At 48.2% G+C, this 21483-nt stretch overlaps 1 protein-coding gene across 2 annotated transcripts in view; it reads left to right on the forward strand.

Moving 5' to 3' along the window:
• The first annotated feature begins 477 nt into the window (after positions 1-477).
• LOC134342889 (RNA-binding protein 38-like) overlaps positions 478-21483 on the forward strand; it is a 52620-nt gene continuing 31614 nt past the window's right edge. The window contains exons 1-4 of one of the 2 annotated variants that reach the window (XM_063041559.1): positions 478-1089; positions 7915-8038; positions 12657-12711; positions 18944-21373. In XM_063041559.1, coding sequence (XP_062897629.1) covers positions 493-1089; positions 7915-8038; positions 12657-12711; positions 18944-18953 — 786 coding nt within the window. In that variant the 5' untranslated portion in view covers positions 478-492 and the 3' untranslated portion in view covers positions 18954-21373. Of the gene's footprint in view, positions 1090-7914; positions 8039-12656; positions 12712-18943; positions 21374-21483 lie in introns of those variants that run through there. The other variant, XM_063041558.1, reaches the window with a different exon arrangement.

Below are 21483 nucleotides of genomic sequence, written 5' to 3' on the forward strand. Positions count from 1 at the left end.
CCGGTTAGGAAAGGGAATACCTTCTGAAGCAACACAGTTCACACGGGGTTGGCCTGCAACTTACGTGGGTGATGGATGTGGTAATGTCGATCGAGTTAATGCTGGGCCTTGTTGGAACAGTGAGCAAGGGGGCCGAAGATAGAGATGTGGGACTGAGGATTAAGTGGCAGGTGGTAGGAAGTTGAGGGTCCATCTCCTGCTAGGGTTGCCCGCATTCTTGGGCGCTAGGAAGAGTGGAACAGCCGCTTATTGTCTCCCCTGTGTGGGGAGGGAGGGTGGTGGGATTGGTGTCGGAAAAGCCAGCCTTAAATTGGTGTCGGCGCCGGGCGCTCCTGATCAGAGGTTAGCTTTTTGAGTTCACACTCCTCTCCCCCTCTACACACGTACTGCCGGGAATTCCGCCATCGCCGTCTCCCCGCTTTCCAGCACGCTGAAAATTATGAGCAATACTGGCAGAGCACTAAAAGTTCCTCCACGGCACTGTAGCCCCATATGCCGGAGGCCTTTCCCTCACAATTTTCTGTGTGTCGCTCAAGATCTGCAGAATTGCTTGTGTCTACGCTGCACATTGTCCCAAGTGGCAGGGGCGGGTGCCCCGCAGTTATTCTGCCTCTGCGCTGGGCTTCAGCCTGGAGACGCCCTACTTTTGGCACGGAGCCTGCGGCCGAGCGAACGTACTGTCCGCCCGCAGGCCAGGCCACGCCGTGCGAGAACGCCAGTCCCCGCCAGGCCCGCGGAGCGAGGGGCGGGTTCAGCCCGCTCCAATGGAGCAGCGGCGAGGCGGGGCCCAGGGCCCGGGGGCGGGCTCGTACTAAAAGCAGCGCGTCCGCGGCGGGCGGCAGGCGAGTGCTGTCTGGTGTGTGTCTGCATGGACAGCCCGCTGTCCCCCGTCACCAGCCGCCCTCTCCAGCCCCTGGCAGCATGCACACCCTGCAGAAGGACACTACCTTCACCAAGATCTTCGTGGGCGGCTTGCCCTACCACACGACCGACGCGTCCTTGCGGAGATACTTCGAGGTGTTCGGGGACATCGAGGAGGCGGTGGTGATCACTGACCGGCAGACCGGCAAATCCCGCGGATACGGCTTCGTAAGTCCCGGGGAGAGCGCGGCGATGTCCGCCTGTCAGGGTCCGGTGTGGGGGTGTGTGCGGGGGGCAGTCGGGGTAATAAATTGCCATGAGTCCTGGGGGGGGGGAAGGGTGTGAATGAACATTTCAGGGTCCAGGAGGGTGTGATTAAATAAACCAGGATCCAAGGGCTGAAGAGAGGGAGTAAGATTGTCCCCCAGGGTCGAGAGATGTTCAAAACCCGAACCTCACGACTAGGGCAATGGCTCAAGGGGGAGTCAGTGGCTCAAAAAGGGGGGAACAATACTAAACCATCTGGACGGCTCAAAACGCCAAGGATCAATCGGAGCAATATTCCCGTTTAGGGTGTGAGGGGGGAAATGCCGTGCCCCCGCCCCCACGGCTGATTCACTAAGTTCCCCTCTTCTCCCCGTTTTGCCGCCGGTTCCAGCTGAGCTCTCCCTCCCCTCTCGCCGCACCTGCAGTCCCACTGAGAACCGAGCCTTCCTCTTTTCACTGCTGTTAAAAGCAGAAGTTCTCAACCGACGCGGTGTGGTGTGTTTTGAGCGAATTCCTGCTCTGGAAGGAAATGCTTGAACTAGCGGGCAACAGGTGCTCGTCCCCGGCTCTCCCGACCGCACCAACCTCAATCGCTAATTTAAAAAAAAACTGCCGAGGTTTACTTACATATGAGCCATATTTAAGCCGTTCTCAATCCAATGGTTACAAATTAAAGCATTGCCATCTTGCCCTTTGCTGACCTGACGTGGTTTAGTGCGGCTGCTTTTTAATCCCCACACCCTCGGTATTTTCGTTCCGCTTTACACCGGTCTGTCAATGAGCCCGTCCCCAGAGTGGGGAGGGCCCCCGGTTCACCGTGTGTGTCTATGGGCGGAGAGTGGGGACTCTACCCCACTGGGCTGGAAGAGGGGAACAGCTGCTATAAAACACTTAAGCGGGCCTCTGGCATGATAAAAATGAGCACGTGCTTATTTTTATAGCCTTGCAGTTTATTTATCTGCCTGCACTGTCTTTTGGGAATTGTAACACACTATTCTGAATTCTATACCCCTTCTCCACATTATACAGTACTGCCTTGCTCTGCGTGCTTACTGAATGATGTGTCTGGATGGTCCACCGACAAACCGCTTCACCCTCTCATGTGACAAATAGAGCAATGATCAGTTCTGAAGAAGGAGTGGGGGTGGGGCAGAATTGGAGAGGTAGACAGGTGGTAGGGATCGGGAAGAGGAAGGAGTTGGGGAGGATACTGGAGAGAGGATGAGAGTGGGCATTGGGCAAAGGTTGAAGGTAGGCAAAGACGCAGGAAGGGTCAGTGCTAGGGGTAAGGGTTAGGGAGGAGATGGAGGAGGTTTTGGGGGATCGGCTGGGAGGGGGAATAGGCTGGGTTGAGAGGTAGGGTCAGAGACAGGCTGCAGGAATGGGGGCGGGGAGTGGATCTGCTGTGGAGTGGCACAGGGATGAGAGGGGATAGGGTGGCCCCTACTTTGGGAACCGTGACCACAAAGCAGGTGCCAGTGCCCAGAGGCAGCTGACGATGGGTGGGCTCCCCCTGGTGCCAGTGTCCAGTGATAGCTGGATGGCAGTTCCCCACTGGCTCAGGTGGCTAATGGTAACACAGAGGCAGCTTCCCATGTGCCAGTGGCAGTGTTGGCTGGGTAGCAGGTTCTCAATGGACAGTGGTAGCTGGGCATCATTTCCCATTGGTACCAGCCCTGGGTAATGTTGAGCGATCCTGGGAGGAGTGTGGACTGTGCTGAGTTCCACATGCCAGTGAGTGGGGGAGGGGTGGTGTCTAACTTCCCTCATCACCCAGGGGTCTAACATCTGAGCAACTGGTTGTTCTCGTCCAGAATGTGGTGCCTCTCTCAGTGGGGCAGCCAGACAGGGTGCATTGCCCCAGATGGTGTGTGACAAAAGGTCACTGAGGAATGACTGGTTCTGGCGCTGGAGGTAGTAAGATGGAAGAAGGGTCAGGGAGGTGTATGGAGAGTCCAGGAAGAAGAGAGAAATCTGACTGTTCATAGTTTTCCTATAACTATTTAGAACATGGAATATAGAATGTTACAGTGCAGTACAGGCCCTTCAGCCCATGATATTGTACAGACCTTTTAACCTACTCCAAGATCAAGCTAAACCTTCCCACGTAGCCCTCCAATTTTCTAACATCCATGTGCCTATCTATGAGTCTCTTAATCGTCCTTAATGTATCTGCCTTTACTAGCACCCCCGGCACAGTGTACCGTGCACCCACCACTCTGAGTAAACAAAACCCTACTCCTGACATCCCCTCCCCATACTTCCCTCCAGTCACCTTAAAATTATGCTCCTTTGCATTATTAATTTCTGCCCTTAGAAAAAGTTCCTGGCTGTCCGATTATCACCACTATCAAGATGCCTGTCATTCTCCTTCGCTCTAAAGAGGAAAAGCTTTACCTCACTCGGCCTATCCTGTTTCAAATCCAGGCAGCATCCTGGTAGATCTGCTCTGCACCATCTCTGAAGCTTCCACATCCTCCCTATAATGAGGGGACCAGAACTGAACACAATACTCCAAGTGCGGTCTAACCAGAGTTCTATAGAACTGATTTAGATTATTCAGATTTGTATAAACATAAAAGAAACTGCAGATGCTGGAAATCTGAAATGGAAACAGGAAATGCTGGAAACACTCAGCTGGTCAAGCAGCATCTGTGGAGAAAGAAACGAGAGTCAATATTGGTGAGTATTTCCAGCATTTCCTGTTTCTCATTCAGGCATGTTGTCTGAGTGCAGTGGAACACAGACGGAATGAGACCATTACTTCATCTCCAAGTCAGTCCCCAGTTGGAGTACCATGTTCAGTTCTGGTCATCTCATTACAGGAAGAATGTGGATACTATAGAGAGAGTGCAGAGGAGATTTACAAGGATGTTGCCTGGATTGAAGGACATACCATATGAGAATAGGTTGAGTGAACTTGGCCTTTTCTCCTTGGAATGACAGAAGATGAGAGGTGACCTAATAGAGGTGTATAAGATGATGAGAGGCATTGATCGTGTGGATAGCCAGAGGCTTTTTCCCAGGGCTGAAATGGCTAACACGAGGGGGCATAGTTTTAAGGTGCTTGGAAAAGGGTATAGAGGGGATGTCAGGGGTAAGTTTTTCACACAGAGAGTGGAATGCACTGGTGGTGGTGGTGAAGGTGGATACAATAGGGTCTTTTAAGAGTCTCTTGGATAGGTATATGGAGCTTAGAGAAATAGAGGGCTATGCACTACGGAAATTCTAAGCAGTCTCTAGAGTAGGTTACATGGTCGGCACAACATTGTGGGCCGAAGGGCCTGTAATGTTTTGTGTTCTTATGTTCCAATCTCTCTAAAGAGATGCACCCTTTTCTGTAGAGGCTCTGACAATCTTCTGTTGTGACAGCAGCTCCACAGAAATGAGATGAGCCCAGAGATGGCAGGGATTTGCATTAATGTCGAAGGAGAGGCAGGGTTAGCTGGAGTGGCTGTGATTGGTTGGTGTTGGTAGCGAGGGGAGATCTGGTTGTTTCCTGGTTAACGACACACACTGATCCGGAGTATCAATTATTTTGTTCTCCCTTACACTTGTGTACTGGAAATAACATTAAACAATCCTGAATCTGAGAATTTACACAAGAATAACTCTCACCTGCAGTGTTAACTCCCTTCCTCTCCCCACAGATGCTGCCTGACTTGCAGAGTGTTTCCAGCCCCCTGTGTTTTTATTTCAGATGTCCAGCATCTGTAGTGTTTTGCTTCCCTTCCACTCCCCCCAACTGCCCTCCCCCACCCCCCTCACCTGACCTGCACTGTCAGCTTTTGCTACTGAGACACCAAGGCACCCACACAAAGGAATGTTGTTGCTGGTTGGTTCTGTTTTTGAAATGTTGGAGTTTAGTATCAGCAGCTGCCAGGGTGACTGTTTTTCCTTTATCATTCATTCATCTGTTTAACACTTTTGAATTTAAATGGTTCCTGGGGCCAAAGATTAGACATGGCACAAACTTTTTTTTTCCCCCTCTCTGCAACAAAAACTGGAATGATCTATAGGGCTGGTAAATGCTGCAATGCTCTAGTGCTTCTGGAGTGCTCATTGCGCGGTGCAGGGGTAACCCCACACCACAGATGCAGTGGTATCTTCTTTTCCTTTCTGAAGGGACCCTGCTGCAGAAAGAGCTGGCGTAAATTTTTCATTTCTGGTAGGATGGAACATTCCCTCGAGCTGCTTGCTGTAACCGTGGGTGCTCCTGCGGTCGACTCTGCTGTTGTAATTTGTGTATGTGTTGCGGGGTGGGGGCGGAGAGGTAGTGGTCAGAGTTTAAAATAAATTTATTATCAAAGTACATATACTACCCGGAGTTTCATTTTATTGCGGGCATTCAGTCTAGAACAAAGAAATACAATGGCATCAATGAAAAATTGTACACAGACTGTTAAGCAACCAATGTGCAAAAGAAGACAAACTGGACAAATACAAAAAAGAACGTACAATAATCATAAATAATACTGAGAACATGATTTATAGTGTCTTTGAAAGTTGTGGAGTCAGTTCAGAGTCGAGGTGAGTGAAGTTATCCAAACTGGTTCAGGAGCCTGATGGTTGTAGGGTAGTAACTGTACCTGAACCTGGTGGTGTGGGACCCAAGGCTTCTGCACCTCCTTCCCAAAGGCAGAAGCAAGAAGAGAGCTTGACCTGCTGAATACAAGAGCATGGTCGTGTTGAGCACAGCAAGATCCCAGCCATTGCTTTCTCAGGGTCTTGCTGTTTTGAAGAGCTTTGACGAGACCTTGCCCCAGGGTTTGTTTACAGGAAAAAGATGAGGAGGTCATTGGGGGTTGGGGGGAAGAATTCAAACAGCTTGCTGTTGTTTGCGAAATCAGACACAGCTCAAACCAGCTGCCTAGTTGCAAAAGTAATGAAGGTGGGAGGTTGCACAATTTGTGAGAGTGAAGTAAAAGCTTCATCCTGTTCCCCGTCTGCCGTGGCTAATAGCTGTCGAAGGGAGTTGACCACTTCTGTGCCTGGTGTGTTATCTGTCAGGAACCGAAGATGTTCTCTGCGCCCCAGTCCGTTCTCCAGCGCAGTCACTGGATGTCCTGAGATGTTGGAGAACTAATTGTGTACAACCATTGGCCGAGAGTAGGCTGTGACTTGAGCTGGGGATCCGCAGGACCTGTTTTCAATGGATGAATAGGGGTGTGCTCCAAGTTGCCCCATGTCAGAACCCTGCGCCAAACTGTAAACGCAGCCCCATCCAGCAGAAAGATCCTGTCCCATTCCCAAAGCGGCTTTCAGGAAGTTGATGGTACATGTCCACTCCAAAGAACTGCATGCAAAACCCAAGCTTTTTAGCCCAGCTCGGTGCTGAGGGAGCGCTGGGCGTCACTCTTTATTGAATGCTGTGGAAGTGGTCTGGTAGGAGGAGGGGCAGGAAGGGGATTGTGGGAAGTGTTTGGATGAATGAACAATGAAACAACATTTGAGCACAAGCTCATTATTTTTGCACCACTAATTTAATTTATATTTATTGTAAATTATGGTATTTAAAATTTTTTAACTTATTTAGCAATACAGAGTGGAGTAGATCCTTCCGGTCCTTAGAGTCACAGTATGCCAGCAACCCCAAAACCCTAACCTAATCACAGGACAGTTTACAATGGCCAATTAATGTACCTGGTATGTCTTTAGATTGTGGGAGGAGACTGGAGCACCCAGATAAAACACACCCATTCTCCTTGCAGAACAGCGCCAGATTTGATCTGCAAACTCCAGACTCCGAAATGCCCTAAGCTTTATGTACTGCTGCCATAAAACAATACTCTTCACAATATATGTCAGTGATATTAAACCTGATTCTGATTCTAGAAGGAAACGTAGATGTTGTTGGGTGTCCTAGCCAATCCTATCTGCCGACTTATAGCCTTGTAGCCATTCCTGACTTCGTTTACGTCTGGGGCTGCTGTGTACACAACATGGCTGTTGTTGCATTGAGGCTCCCAGATGACAGGAAAAGCCCCACATAATTTGTGAGTTTCTGTGAGTGTTAGGTTAATTTTAATTCCGCCCCCCCATCCAGTCCATGGTGTCTCAGATTCCATTTTTTGCCTGTGCCTGCGTGCAAGTCTGCATGTGCGTCTGCGTGTCCATGCGTGCGTCTGTGGTGATGTCTTTTTCATGGCTTTTTACAAGGCGCGGAGTGCCACTCCTCACGCAGACATTTTCGCAGTATTTTCCCTTTATTTTACGAGGTGGAGTTGCGATCTCAACACTCAACCCGGCACGGGTGGAAAGTGTACTCAGGAGCGGACCCGACTAATTTCGAACCCGGGAACCTCCGCTCCCAGGTCTGGCGCCAATATCATTGTGCCACCAGCCAGCCCGGTGTCTCAGATTCTCTGGCCAGTGGGTGCTATGGCTGACAGGGTCAGTGTTGGCAAGAGTGTGCAGCTGACTCACCCTCTCCAGCCCAGGGTCTGGGTGTAGCATGGCCGTTTCTCGGCTGGCTTAAAGATTGGCTTTAATTGTCACGTGTACATCAAAATGTGGAAACATACAGTGAAATGCGTTGTTTGCATAAGTGAGCAAGTAAATGTCACCACGATTCAGGGACCAACGTTATATGCCCACAACTTACTAACCAGTACGTCTTTGGAATGTGGGAGGAAACCGGAGCACCCAGAGAAAACCCATACGATCACAGGGAGCGTGTACAATCTCCTTACAGACAGCAGCGGGAATTGAACCTTGTTCGTTGGTGCTCGCCTCTACTGTCCTTCTGCATGCTCCACGTCATTGACTTCTCCATCTGTCTGGTAGGTCACCATGGCGGACAGAATCTCCGCAGAACGGGCCTGTAAGGATCCCAACCCCATCATCGATGGCAGAAAAGCCAATGTCAATCTGGCCTATCTAGGGGCGAAGCCGAGAGCTGTTCAAACTGGTGAGTAACTCTGAGCTACCACTGTGCTTGTTGTGACAACCTGTTTGGATGTGTTCCGCAGTGAACCCAAACTGACCAACTGGATCTTGTACTCTCTCTGTGACATGGGCCCCTCACTCCTGGTTAAAGCCTGCTCCCTTACTGCTCCCCATCTACCTTCGCTCTCCACTGTTAGTCCTGATACAAGGTTTTACCCAAAACCCGATTCTAAGTTGCTCCTTTGAGATTACTCTTGACTAATTCCCTGTCCACATCTTCCTTGGGACTTGATGGGAATCGGTTAATCTCTCTTCTGATTGTCATATACGGGTGTCCCAGTTGGATTAACTCAAAAGACTTCCCAAGTTAATGGGATCTGGAGCAATCAGACCGGCTGGTGACACAGTTGGAACCAGCTGAAGCGTTCTGGAGAGACCAGATTACCAACACCAGCCTTATCCTGTGTATGAGAGCTAAACCCTCACCTCTGGCTCCCAACCCCTCTCTTCTCCCTGTCCTTCTCCAGTCCCCCTATTTTGTCCCCTTTTCCCATTCTCCCCTCTACATGTTTTTTGGTCCCTTTTCCCCTTTCCAGCTCCACCCACACACTTCCACTCATTGGCTCTCCCCATCCTCTCTGGTTTCATCCGTTCATCCATTGTGCACCTCTTCACCTGATGGTTCCCATGATCACCTGTGGGAGGGAAGGGTTAGATTCAAAGGTTGGCACAACATTGCTGGCCAAAGGGCCTGTAGTATGCTGTACAGTTCTAAGTTCTCCCTTCCTTATCATGTTCCAGCTCTGGTAACCCTGTGTGTTCCACCTATCTGTCTTCATCTTCAGTTGTTTGCCTGTCTCCATCTTTCACCAGCCTACCCCGGCCCTCCCTGTCTCTGGCTCTGTTGTTCTTCATCCATCCCTCCCCTCTGTCCACTCATCACCTCCGGTCCTTACCTCATCGTCCCCCTCCCCTCAATCCACCCATCACCTCCAGTCCTTACCTCACCGTCCCCCTCCCCACAATCCACTCATCGCCTCCAGTCCTTACCTCACCGTTCACCTCCTCTCAATCCACTCATCACCTCCGGTCCTTACCTCACCGTTCCCCTCCCCTCAATCCACTCATCACCTCCTGTCCTTACCTCATCATTCCCCCTCCCCTCAGTCCACCCATCACCTCCAGTCCTTACCTCACCGTTCCCTCCCCTCAATCCACCCTTCACCTCCAGTCCTTACCTCACCGTCCCCCTCCCCTCAGTCCACTCATCACCTCCGGTCCTTCCCTCACCGTTTCCCTCCCCTCAGTCCACCACTTACCTCACCGTCCCCCTCCCCTCAATCCACTCATCACCTCCAGCCCTTACCTCACCGTTCACCTCCCCTCAATCCACTCATCACCTCCGGTCCTTACCTCACCGTTCCCCTCCCCTCAATCCACTCATCACCTCCTGTCCTTACCTCACCGTTCTCCTCCCCTCAATCCACTCATCACCTCCAGCCCTTACCTCATCGTTCCCCTCCCTCAATCCACTCATCACCTCCAGCCCTTACCTCACCGTTCCCCTCCCCTCAATCCACTCATCACCTCCTGTCCTTACCTCACCGTTCTCCTCCCCTCAATCCACTCATCACCTCCAGCCCTTACCTCATCGTTCCCCTCCCCTCAATCCACTCATCACCTCCAGCACTTACCTCATCATTCCCCCTCCCCTCAATCCACTCATCACCTCCAGCCCTTACCTCATCATTCCCCCTCCCCTCACTCCACCCATCACCTCCGGTCCTTACCTCACCATCCCCCTCCCCTCAGTCCACCCTTCACCTCCAGTCCTTACCTCACCATTCCCCTCTCTTCAATCCACCCTTCACCTCCAGTCCTTACCTCACCGTTCCCCTCTCCTCAATCCACTCATCACCTCCGGTCCTTACCTCACTGTTCCCCTCCCCTCAATCCACTCATCACCTCCACCACTTACCTCACTGTCCCCCTCCCCTCAGTCCACTCATCACCTCCGGTCCTTACCTCACTGTCCTCCTCCCCTCAGTCCACCACTTACCTCACCGTCCCCCTCCCCTCAATCCACTCATCACCTCCACCACTTACCTCACCGTCCCCCTCCCCTCAATCCATTCATCACCTCCGGTCCTTACCTCACCGTCCTTCCCCCCCCCTCAGTCCACCCATCACCTCTGTTCCTCTCCCCTCAGTCCACCCATTACCTCTGGCCCTTACCTCTCCACTCCCCCTCCCCTTTTTAATTGTCTCCCTTCCTACTTCCCTCCTAGTCTTGTTGACAATTAAACCATAAGACTATAGAACGGTGGAGCAGACTTGGGCTATTTGGCACATCAAGTTTTCTCTGACATTCTATCATGGCTGATTTATTATCCCTTTCAATCCCATTCTCCTGCCTTCTCCCTGTAACTTTTGACACCCTGACTAATCAAGAACCGATCAAATTCCACTTAAGGTTTACCCAATGATTTGATCTCCACAGTCGTCTGGCCGTGAATTCCACAGGTTCACCAACCTCTGACTAAAGAAATTTCTCCTCATCTCTGTTCTGTTCTAGAGGATGTCCTTCTATTCTGAGGCTGTGCCCTCTGGTCCTAGACTCCCCAATTCTAGGAAAAATCCTCTCTGTGTCCACTCTGTCTAGGCTTTTCAATATTCACTAGGCATATTGAGATCACCTCAATCTTCTAAACAGTGCAGGCCCAGAGCCACCAAATGACCCTTGTATGTTAACCGTTCCATTCCTGGAATCATTCTCGTAAACCTCCTCTGGACTTTCTCCAATGCCAGCACATCCTTTCTTAGATAAGGGGCCCAAAACAGCTCCAGATCTGACTAATGCCTTATAAAGCCTCATCATTGCATCCTAGTTTTATATTCTAGTCCTCTCAAAATGAATGCCAGTATTGCATTCATCTTTCTTACCACCGACTCAACCTGCAAGTTAACCCTTTAGAGGATGCTGTACAAGGATTCCCAAGCCCCTTTGCAACTTTGATTTCTGAATTTGCTTCCTGTTTGGAAATTAGTTTGCACTTTATTCCTTCTGCCAGAGTGCATGATCATACTCTTCCTTACACTATATTCCATCTGCCACTTATTTGTCTGTTCTCCCAATTTTTTTCTGTCCACCACGGATGCTGCCTGACCTGCTGAGTTACTTCAGTAGGTCATTCGTTGTTGTTGATGATTGGGTGGGGGGAAGGGTGCAGTGGTTTGACCATCAGCTACAGCTGACAGTTCCTCGCATGTGGCACTACTCCCTAGTCCCCCCGCCCCAGGCTGGAGTGACGATGGGGTGGCTGAGTGACGTTACACGGCTTTGACCAGCTGTGAAGGGAGGATCACTTGGGGATCAGGAGGCTGTGTACAAGCCACACACAGAAGACTACCTCCTTCTCTGTGCGCAGCAGAAGAGCACGGTCCCTCCCAAACTGCCTAACCACCAAGCTACGTCTCTGTCCTGTCCGAGAAGGATCTCCCACCTCTAAACCATCAAAACCATGACAGAAATGTCACTCTTGTTCCCAGGACACTGGCTGAGGCAACTGGCCCTTTGGGTCATGTGGACAATGACCTGGGCTCTCTCAAAATCCTAGAGGAACTCAGCAGGTCAGGCAGCATCTGTTGAGGGAAATAGTCACCCGAGGAGTGTCTCTGCCTGAAACATTGACTGTTCATTTCCCTCCATAGATGCTGCCTGACCTGCTGAGTTCCTCCAGCATTTTGTTTGTTTGTTTGTGTGTGTTGCTCCAGATTTCCAGCATCTGCAGAAGCTCTTGTGCCTATGACTCCAGCTTGCACAACACTCTGTCCTCTGGAGGCAGATGTTGAGCAGAGTCAGTACTGACTGGGGGCAAGCTGTGCTCAGAGGCCATGATCTGGCTTTGCGTGCCTGACAGATGAGGAAGAAAGCCCGGCTGGGATAGAAAGTGAGGAGGCCAAGCTTCAGCCCAGGCGTCGACCATAAACACAAGTAATTCTGCAGAAGCTGGAGATCCAGAGCAATGCACACACGATGCTGGAGGAATTTGGGTGATGCGGCATCTGTGGAGGAGAATAAAGAGTGGACATTTCTGTTGGTGACCCTTCATTGGGATGGGAAAGGAAGGGAGAAGAAGCCAGAATATGAAGATGGAGGGAGGGAAGAGAGTACAACTGGCAGGTGAGGGGGAAGGTGGGTGAGTGGGAGAGGGGGGATGAATTGAGAAGCTGGGAGGTGATAGAAGGAAGTGGTAAAGGGCTGAAGTAGAAGGGATCTGATAGAGGACAGTGGACCGTGGAGGAAAGGGGTGGAGGAGGCACACCAGAGGAAGGTGATAGGCAGGTGACGAGGAGGAGAACCAGAATGGGAAATGGAAAAAGAGAGAAGTGGCAGGGGAGCAGAAATGAACAGAAGTTCAAGAAATCAATATCATGCCATTAGATGGAATATAAGGTGTTGCTCCCGCAAACTGAGCGTGGCGTGGCCTCATCATAGCAGTAGAGGAGGTAGTGGACTCCCACGTCAAAATGGGAATGGGGATTGGAATTAAAATGGATAGGCACCAGAAGATTCTGCCTTTTGTGGCCAGTGTTGATTATGTTTCGTTTATCATCTTTCCAATCTGTTTTTCTTCCAGGGCTTGCTCTGGGTGTCCAACAGATCCACCCAGCTCTGATCCAGCGACCCCTCGGGTAAGAGCAAAGAGTGTTTATTTTATAAATAATTTGTACACTGCCTTTCCATCGTGCAACCTTTGAACTTGGAAAGGAGTATGCTGCTGGTTGAGCCTTTGCTGACAGCTGGTGAGAGTGGTGTGACTCATGCTGAGTCGAGCCAGGGGTCTCTGAATCGGGAGAGGAGCAGAAATCTTCCATCCCCGGAGCACTGGAAGAGCAGGCTGCCAGTCAGATAGGATGTGGGTAACTCCATATCCATGGCACTTAAGACTAAGCTGCCTTCATCTTGCTGTTGGAATGTTCAGCTGCCTCCGGCCCCATTCCCTGTCTAACTACTGATTGGTCTTCCTGTTTATCTCCTTGTATATGGTGCATGTGTGGGACCTAGTGCTGGGTACAGCTGTGGTTTGTACAATCGTAGAGTTTGGAACCTCCAGTGACTTGCAGGTGATGTGCGTTTTATGTCTGGGCTTTGTGAACAAGGGCACCAAACGTGCTCAAATAGACACACAACATGCTGGAGGAACTCAGCAGGCCAGGCAGCATCTACGGCAATGAATAAACAGCTGACGTTTTGGACTGAGACCCTTCGTCGGGACTGGAAATGAAGGAGGAAGATCTGGGTTTCCAGCATCTGCGGATTCTCTGGTGTTACGGAGACGGACAGACAGACGCACATATACACACACCCCCTCGTAGGCTTGTGCTCACATTTTGCCTCACACACACACATTCACACCCACACCCACTTACACATGTCAGCCACCCTCACTTGCACATACTTGCTCTTGTGCATGACCACACACACACACACACACACACAGAGTCGCAGACCCCCTGCTGAAGAACTTCCAGCCCTGAGTACAGTGTGCTGAATTCCCATTCCCTGGATAAGCAGTGTTTTTGAGTGCTCATACTGAACTGAATCTTTCACATCATGTTAGATCCCTGGCCAGAGGAATGTCACCAATCACCTTTCATCTTGTACTCCTTCCTCTTCCTCCCCACTCCCCACTCCCTTCATCTTTTTATTCTGGCTTCCTTTCCATAGACACTGCCTGGCCTGCTGAGTTCCACCAGCATTTTGTGTGTGTTGCTCGAGATTTCCAGCATCTGCAGATTTTCTCTTTTTGTGTGTGGGCTATTCTGGATTTTCAGCATCTGCAGAATCTCTTGTGTTTATGATAGAATTCTGTGTTGCTCTGACAGAGGTTCTTGTGTCCTTGTCTGATTGATCCTCCCTTCCTTTTATATTTTGCTCTTTCTGGGGGAGAAAAGGCTTTTGAGACCGTTGCTCTCTATCAGTCTTGCTGCTGCAGACTGGGGTTCTGAGCTGTTCTGGTCAGGAAAACCCAAAGCTGCTGCCTGTTCTGATTCAGAGTTGTCCCTCAGACAAGGGAGTGGTGTCACTGATCGAAGGTGAATTTGCTAGGCATTACATTAATTGAATAGGTCATCTTTCCCTTTTCCTTCCATCCACAGGCTTTCAAATAACAGCAAAATTCTGACACTTTGATTCTTTCCTCCTTCATACTTAGTTTGTCAACTACAGCACAGAAGATATAACTTGCCACGCACATCTCTTTTAAACTTCCTTGCTAGCTCGTATGCTCTCTGTAATTAGATATTTGACCCTGGGAAAAGGATCCTGCCTGTTAACTCCTTTCAAAATCGTATATACTTCTGTCAGGTCTCCTCTTGGCCTCTAGCGCTCCAGAGAAATCAATCCAAGTTTGTCTAACATTTCCTTGTAGCACATACTCTCTAATTCAGACAGCATCCTGGTAAACCTCTTCTGTACCCAGTCCAAAGATTCCACATCCTTCCTATAATGGGGTGACCAAAATTGAATGCAATACTCCAGATGTGACCTTATCAAAGCTTATAAGGCTGCAATATACAAAGTTCAAAGTAAATTTCAGGCCCTTCAAGTCACAGTGCCCAGCAGTCCCCCCAATTTAATCCGAACCTAATAACGGAACAATTTACAATGACCAATTAACCTACCAAGTGGTATGTCTTTAGACTGAGGGAGGAAACCCATGTGGTCACAAGGAGAACACACAAACTCCTTGCAGGCAGCAGCAGGCATTGAACCCACTACGCTACCATGCTACATTTTCTTGCAGGCATTAACAGTAGCATAAAGAAATTCAATAGACTCAATGAAAAACTGCACACACATAGATTGACAACAGATGTGTCAATACAATAATAATAGATAATACTGAGAACATGAATTGTAGAGTCTTAAAAGTGAGGTCATAGGTTGTGGGGTCAATGCAGAGTTGAGGTGAGTGAAGTTTTCTACACTGGTTCAGGAGTAATAACTGTTCCTGAACCTGGTGGTGTGGGACCTAAGGCTCATGTACCTCCTTCCTGATGGCACCAGTGAGGAGAGAGGATGGCCTGGATGGTGGGGGTCTTTGATGATGGATGTGGCAGTGCTCCTTGTAAATGCGCTCAGTGGTGGGGAGAGCTTGTTTATGATGGACTGTGCTGTATCTACTACTTTTTGTAGACTCTTCTGTTCTTGGACATTGGTGTTTCCACACCAGGCCGTGATGCAATATATTCTCCACTGTGCGTCTATAGAAGTTTGTCAAAGCTTTAGATGACATGCTGAATCTTTGCAAACTTTAAGGAAGTAGAGTCGCTGTCATGCCTTCTTTGTAATGGCAGTTGCATACTGATCCCAGGACAGATCCTCTGATATTATAAAGCTAAGGAATTTAAAATTACTGACCCTCTCTGCCTCAGATCTCCAAATGACGACTGGCCCGTGGACCTCCAATTACTTCCTCTTGTTGTCAACAATCAGCTCTTTGGCTTTGCTGACTTTGAGTGAGAGGTTGTTGAGTGACACCAGTCAATCAGATTTTCAATCTCCCTCCTATGTGCTGATTCATCACCACCTTTGACTCGGCCACCTTAGCAAACTTAAACTTGAATGTGGCACTTAACTCTTGGCTCTGAATCCCAGTGCTTCAACTTGTAAAGGCGAGCATGCCACACACCTTTACCGTCCTATCCACCTCTGTAGCCAGTCTAGTTTCTTAAACCCCCCACCTTCAGATACACATTGTTCCTCTGTGTGCCAGCTTGAGGTTTCTGTAACTTGCCTTCCCTTCATAGTGCCGTTATTTTCTAAGCCGGGTTGTACTGTGCCAAGCACATCCAGGTTTTATTTCCGGGTTCTTGCTGTTGCCTGGAGGTGAAGGTTGGCTGCTGTAAATACAGAAAGAGTCTGAACCTTTGGACTGTTCTTACCCGTCTGGGACAGCGATTGAGCCAGAGTGAGGGGCAGAAGCTTCCTTCACCTTTCGGCCAACTGCTCTACCTGAGATTTGCAAGTTCTCTTAATGTTTTGATACCTCTGACTCCTCCTTGTGTGGGTATATTTTTCCTACATGAGGATGCACTGATAATTTAACTATTTTTGTTTAATATGATCTTGAGGAGTCCCTAGATGAGCATAGTCACTTTCCCTGGAGTTGGTGTGCACAGGGGGCAGGCTGAGAAGGGGCATTTAATTCCATTGCCCCAGGGAACGTGGTGAATCAGATGTAAAGTCTTGGAGTGATACAGCATGGAGACAGGCCCTTTGGTTCAAATGGCCCATGCTGACAACTGTACCCTCCCTGCTGGTTCCATTCTCCTGCATTTAGACCATAGGCCTCTAAGCCATTCCCCTCTATGTACTGACCCAAATGCCTCCTAAATGTTGCAACTGACCCTGCCTTGACCACTTCCACTGGCAGCTCATTCCAGGTACTCACTGTCCTCTGTGTACAGAAGTTACCTCTCGGGTCTCTCTCCCTTGGCTTGTGTCTGCGCCCTGTAAATTTGGAGACCCATCCTTGGGGGGGCAAATGACTATGACCGTCCACTGATCCATACCCCTCATGATTTTATGTACTTGTATGAAATCACCTCTCGTTCTCCTGTGCTCCAAAGAATAAAGATCCAGTGTGGTATGTTTGGAATATGTTGTGATCTGCTGGCTAGGATTTTGGATTGTGGCTCCAGAACTGTTAATCCAAATTAACAATTCTAAATTCTAATGCGGCCACATTTCCTGCTGCTGCATGTAAGGAGTTTGTGCATCTTCCCCGTGACCATGTGGGTTTCCATGGGGTGCTCTGGTCTCCAAAGACATATGGATTAGTAGGTGAACGGGACACATGGGTGTAATTAGGTGGTGCAGGCTTGTTGGGCCGGAAGGATCTGTTACTGTGTTGTATCTCTGAATGAGATAAAGGGTAGATTGTCTGGCGGTCAGAAACGTGTTGCCTACACAAACCTAGCCAGCTAAGCACGCTTGAGTTCGAATGTAGCAACGAGAAAAATGTGAGAGCTCAACAGGGCAGAAGTATCTCCTGATTGTGGAGCCAAGAACCGTTTCAGAATGGGGGTAGTTAAATGAGACAAAATTTCTTCAGAATCAGGATGTTAGGATGTGAAAATGTTGGGATGGAAGATCAGTATGATCTTGTTGAGTGGTAGTGCAGGCTTATGAGGCCAGCTGGCTGACTCCTGCTCCTGTTTCTGATGTTCTGCTATAATATAACCTTACTGACAGCTGAAGATGACCAAACCAATAAACTCGAGGGCTTGAGGGTTTGAAAGGTAGCTTCTAGCGCTGGTAAGTTGCATGTAGATGTCCTGGAGATATGATTAATCATAGCCAGTTAGGTCACACCCTCAAGAGAAGGAAGAAATTGAAGATAGACTTCACGGAGAATGGGTGTGCATGTTGGTTTGCTAATGTTTTAAACTGGTAAATTGTTTATTATTGTCATATGTACCTAGGTACAGTGGAAAAACTTGCCTTGCAAACTGTCCATACAGATAAATTCATTATTACAGTGCATTGAGGTAGTACAAGGTAAAACAATAAGGGAGTGCAGAATAAAGTGTTACGGTTACAGAGAAAGTGATGTGCAAGTAGACAATAAGTTCAAGGTCATAAAGTAGGTTGAGGTCAGGAGTCCATCTCTGTGTACTAGGGAAGTCTGCAATAGTGTTATGAGTGGGATACAAGCTGACCTTGAGCCTGGTGGCACGTGCTTTCAGATTTTTGCATCTTCTGACTGATGGAAGGGGTGGGTGGAAATGATTCCCCATCAAGTTGGGTAGTGTTGGAAGTTTGCAGTCCTTTCGGCAATATACAAGTTCGCTGACATGGTGGTCTGAAAGCTTTCTCTCCACATCTAGGGCTTCACAAGTACTTGGCTGTGGAAAATTGCCCTGGTATGCCCAAGTAGTAAAGATCAGATAACGTTGAATTCAGGGACACAGATGATGGAATTTGGAGCAACAAACAAGATGCAGGAGGAACTCAGCTGATGTTTCGGTAGAGACCCTTCATCTGGACTCTGGGTCTGGATGTGATAGATTTACTGCCCACATTTGAATTCAGCTAATCTCTGCCCAGTATGATTGCCCTCAGTCTCCGGTGAAGTGATGGAAGGTCCAACAGTCTGCTCACTGATGCCCTTCTTTACTGGGACTCATCCAGCACACTGCACGTTGGTTCCCCAGCACTGGTGCACAGTGCCGTCTGCATGACTCACTCACACCGGTTCTGACCGCACTTCCCCGACGCCGACCTGTGCATTCTGCCGCCTAGAACAAGAGCAGCAAGTACTTGGGAACATCACCAACTCCAGTACCCTCCCAATTCACAAACCGTTTTGATTTGGGCATGTATTACCTACTTTTCTTCAATGTTGCAACTCCCCCCCCCCTTCACATAAGGGGAGGGGCGACATGGAAATGTAGTGGTTAGCACAGTCGCTTCACATCACAAGTGATCACTGATTGCGGTTCGATTCCCACCTCTGTCTGTCAGAGGTCTGTGTGTCCTCCCCGTGACTGCATGGGTTCCAGTTCCCTCCCACATCTCCCCTGCTGACTGTAGCTATGAAATCATCCTGACTTCTGGGTCAGTTCAACATTAGCGAATGGCCCTCCAGTGCATTAGAGAGTTGTAGAGTCATGCAGCATGGAGATTATCCATACCTTGACCATACTAAACAAAATGCCTGTCTGAGCTAGTCCCATTTTGCCTATATCCCTGTAAACCTTTCCTATTCAGTTACTTGTCCAAGTGTCTTTTGGGTGGGGGGTTTATTATTGCACCTGCCTCTAACATTTTTCAACAGCTTTTTCTACATACCCACCTCCCCCTGTGTTGGCTTCCTTTAAGTCTTTTCTCCTCTAATCTTTAATCTATGCCCTCTAGTTGTTGTTGATGCTCTGGGGGAAAAAGATTGTGACCATCCACCTTACTGTGGGAGTGCTGCACGAGTGAGCTACTACTGTTTGGGTGAGCAGTTTCGGAACATCTGTCCAGCGCCACTTTGAAGAACTTCTGGCCTTTCTGCCCAGTGACAAGGACAGCATTTGCGTATCAGAAAACATCGGGAATTTAGGATATTTCTTTCTGTGCATTTTACATTTGCCAATGACTGGTTGGTGTGTCTCTTACATTGAAAGGGATTAACTTCATTTGTCTCGCGTACATGAAAGCGTACCACAATGTGCGTCAAGTCAAATTGGTGAGGATTGCGCTGAGCAGCCCACAAATGTTGCCACGCTTCTGGCAGCAACTTAGCATGCCAACAAGTCAATAACCCTAATCAAAAGTGTTTGGAATGTGGGATGAAACCAGACGACCAGAAGGAAACCCATGAGGTTACAGGGACAATGTACAAGCTTTATACAGACAATGGCGGAATCCAACCTTGATCTTACAACTTGCGCTGTAATAGCATTACGCTATCATGTAGTAGTATCTTCAGTTGAAGCATGTCATTGCTTCAAGAATACTTTGATCATTGTAACTTCCTGAAAATGTGCAATAGGCATATACACTCAGTGGCCACTGAGTATGTTCGTGGTCTTCTGCTGCTGTAGCCCATCACTTCAAGATTTGTCATGTGCATTCAGAGATGCTCTTCTTCTGTAATGTGTAGTTACTTGAATTACTGTCGCCTTCCTGTGAGCTTGAACCAATCTGGCCATTCTCCTCTGACCTCTCTCATTACAAGACATTTTCGCTCGCAGAACTGCTACTCACTGGATTTTTCGTTTTTTGTTTTTTGCTTCATTATATGTAAACTCTAGAAATTGTTGTGTGTGTGAAAATCCAAGGAGATTAGCAATTTCTGAGATATTCAAATCACCCTGTCTGGCACCAAAAATCACTTTGACATTTCTTCCCGATTCTGATGATTTGTCTGAATAACAACAAAGACAAGAAAAAATGTAAAAAGGGAAAAAAAACCATTAAAACCTTAGAATTCTGAACATGATTTACTTGTTGTAAAGCACCATTAATAACTTCTAGAGCAGGGGTTCCCAACCTGGGTTTATGGACCCCTTGATTAATGGTAGGGATCCATCGCATAAGAAAGATTAGGAACCCTTGTTCTAAAGTAAAGTCGTTCATCTCTGGATGGTTCTTGCAGCTTTAAATATAACTTTAAATTTTTTTCTGTCCTGCTTTTAGTTTGTGCTGTACAATTCACCATATCTGCCACAAAAGTAATAAACTTCAGTTTGTCAACAATCCTTTGTTATAAAATCATGTACTTTACACAATTATCCATATTCTGGATGTTAATCAGTCCCATTGACACTGTCTTTTGTATTTTCTGAAGGGCCTCTGCACATGATATGACAATTTCTACCCGAAAATCTGCACTTCCACAGCTTTCTTATATACAGGACATCCTGCATAAGCAGAGCTATGTTCCCCTTCACAAGTGCTAATGCCTTCTTCACAATTAACATTAACATGTTCTCCACCACATCTACCACATCGCTTTTTGCCCCTACACACAACTGCTACATGCCCAAACCTCTGACACTGAAATCTACTCAGATGGTGCAGCATACCAACTCAAACTATCTAACTTAGAACCTAAAGTAACCCTATCTAGCAGCCTTTTTACCATCTAATTTAATCAACTCTGATGAGCAATATGTTCTTACTTCACCATGAAACTGTTTTAAACATTTGTTGTCTATAACTTTTCCCTGACTAAATTAGGTCCATGGATAAGTGTAGAGGCACTCCTGTGATTACTCCTCAAAGCCACTGTCATTCAATATAATTCCTTCCTCCCACAGCTTTTAACCATAAGGCTTTCTCATGTTGCTTACTATCTTTACAAAACACTACGAGTGCCCCTTCTGTTAAAGGTCTTGCACCCACAATATCTTCTAACACTTTTTTTTCAAATCCTTCTAGTTAATTTGATCAGATTGATATCAGAAACAGATCTACATCCAAAACTCAGCAATACCTTAAACTCTTTATTTAAATCCTGTCTACTGCTTTCATCACTGGATGATAAGCCACTGCAATCCTCAATTACCGCTTACTTTTCCATTTCCCAGAAAGCTGCCATTTGCCTTCCTCCATACAACATCACCCAATAACATCTCCTGCTCGCTACCTCCATCACCATGACATCATCCCTTCCTGTCTTCAACTCCCAACCTAGCCACGTCTCCTGTGGGGGCAGCATCAAAATCAAATCACTTTCCTCAAGTGGACCTCTTGACCACGTCTGCAAGCTTTTATGGATTGAGTTGTTGCCACACGATTGACTGATTAGATAATTGCAGGTGTACCTAATAAAGTGGCCACAGAGTGGTAACTCTGCCTCTTTCTGCTTCTGCTCTTTATTTCAACCCGGGTGGACTGACACCATTGGCTGAGCCCTTTCCAGGGAGCTTGCCAACACAGTCCTATTTCTCAGCATCTCCAGACTA

This window comes from Mobula hypostoma, chromosome 2 (genome assembly GCF_963921235.1).
Source record: "Mobula hypostoma chromosome 2, sMobHyp1.1, whole genome shotgun sequence".
NCBI classification, from domain to species: Eukaryota; Metazoa; Chordata; class Chondrichthyes; order Myliobatiformes; family Myliobatidae; genus Mobula; species Mobula hypostoma.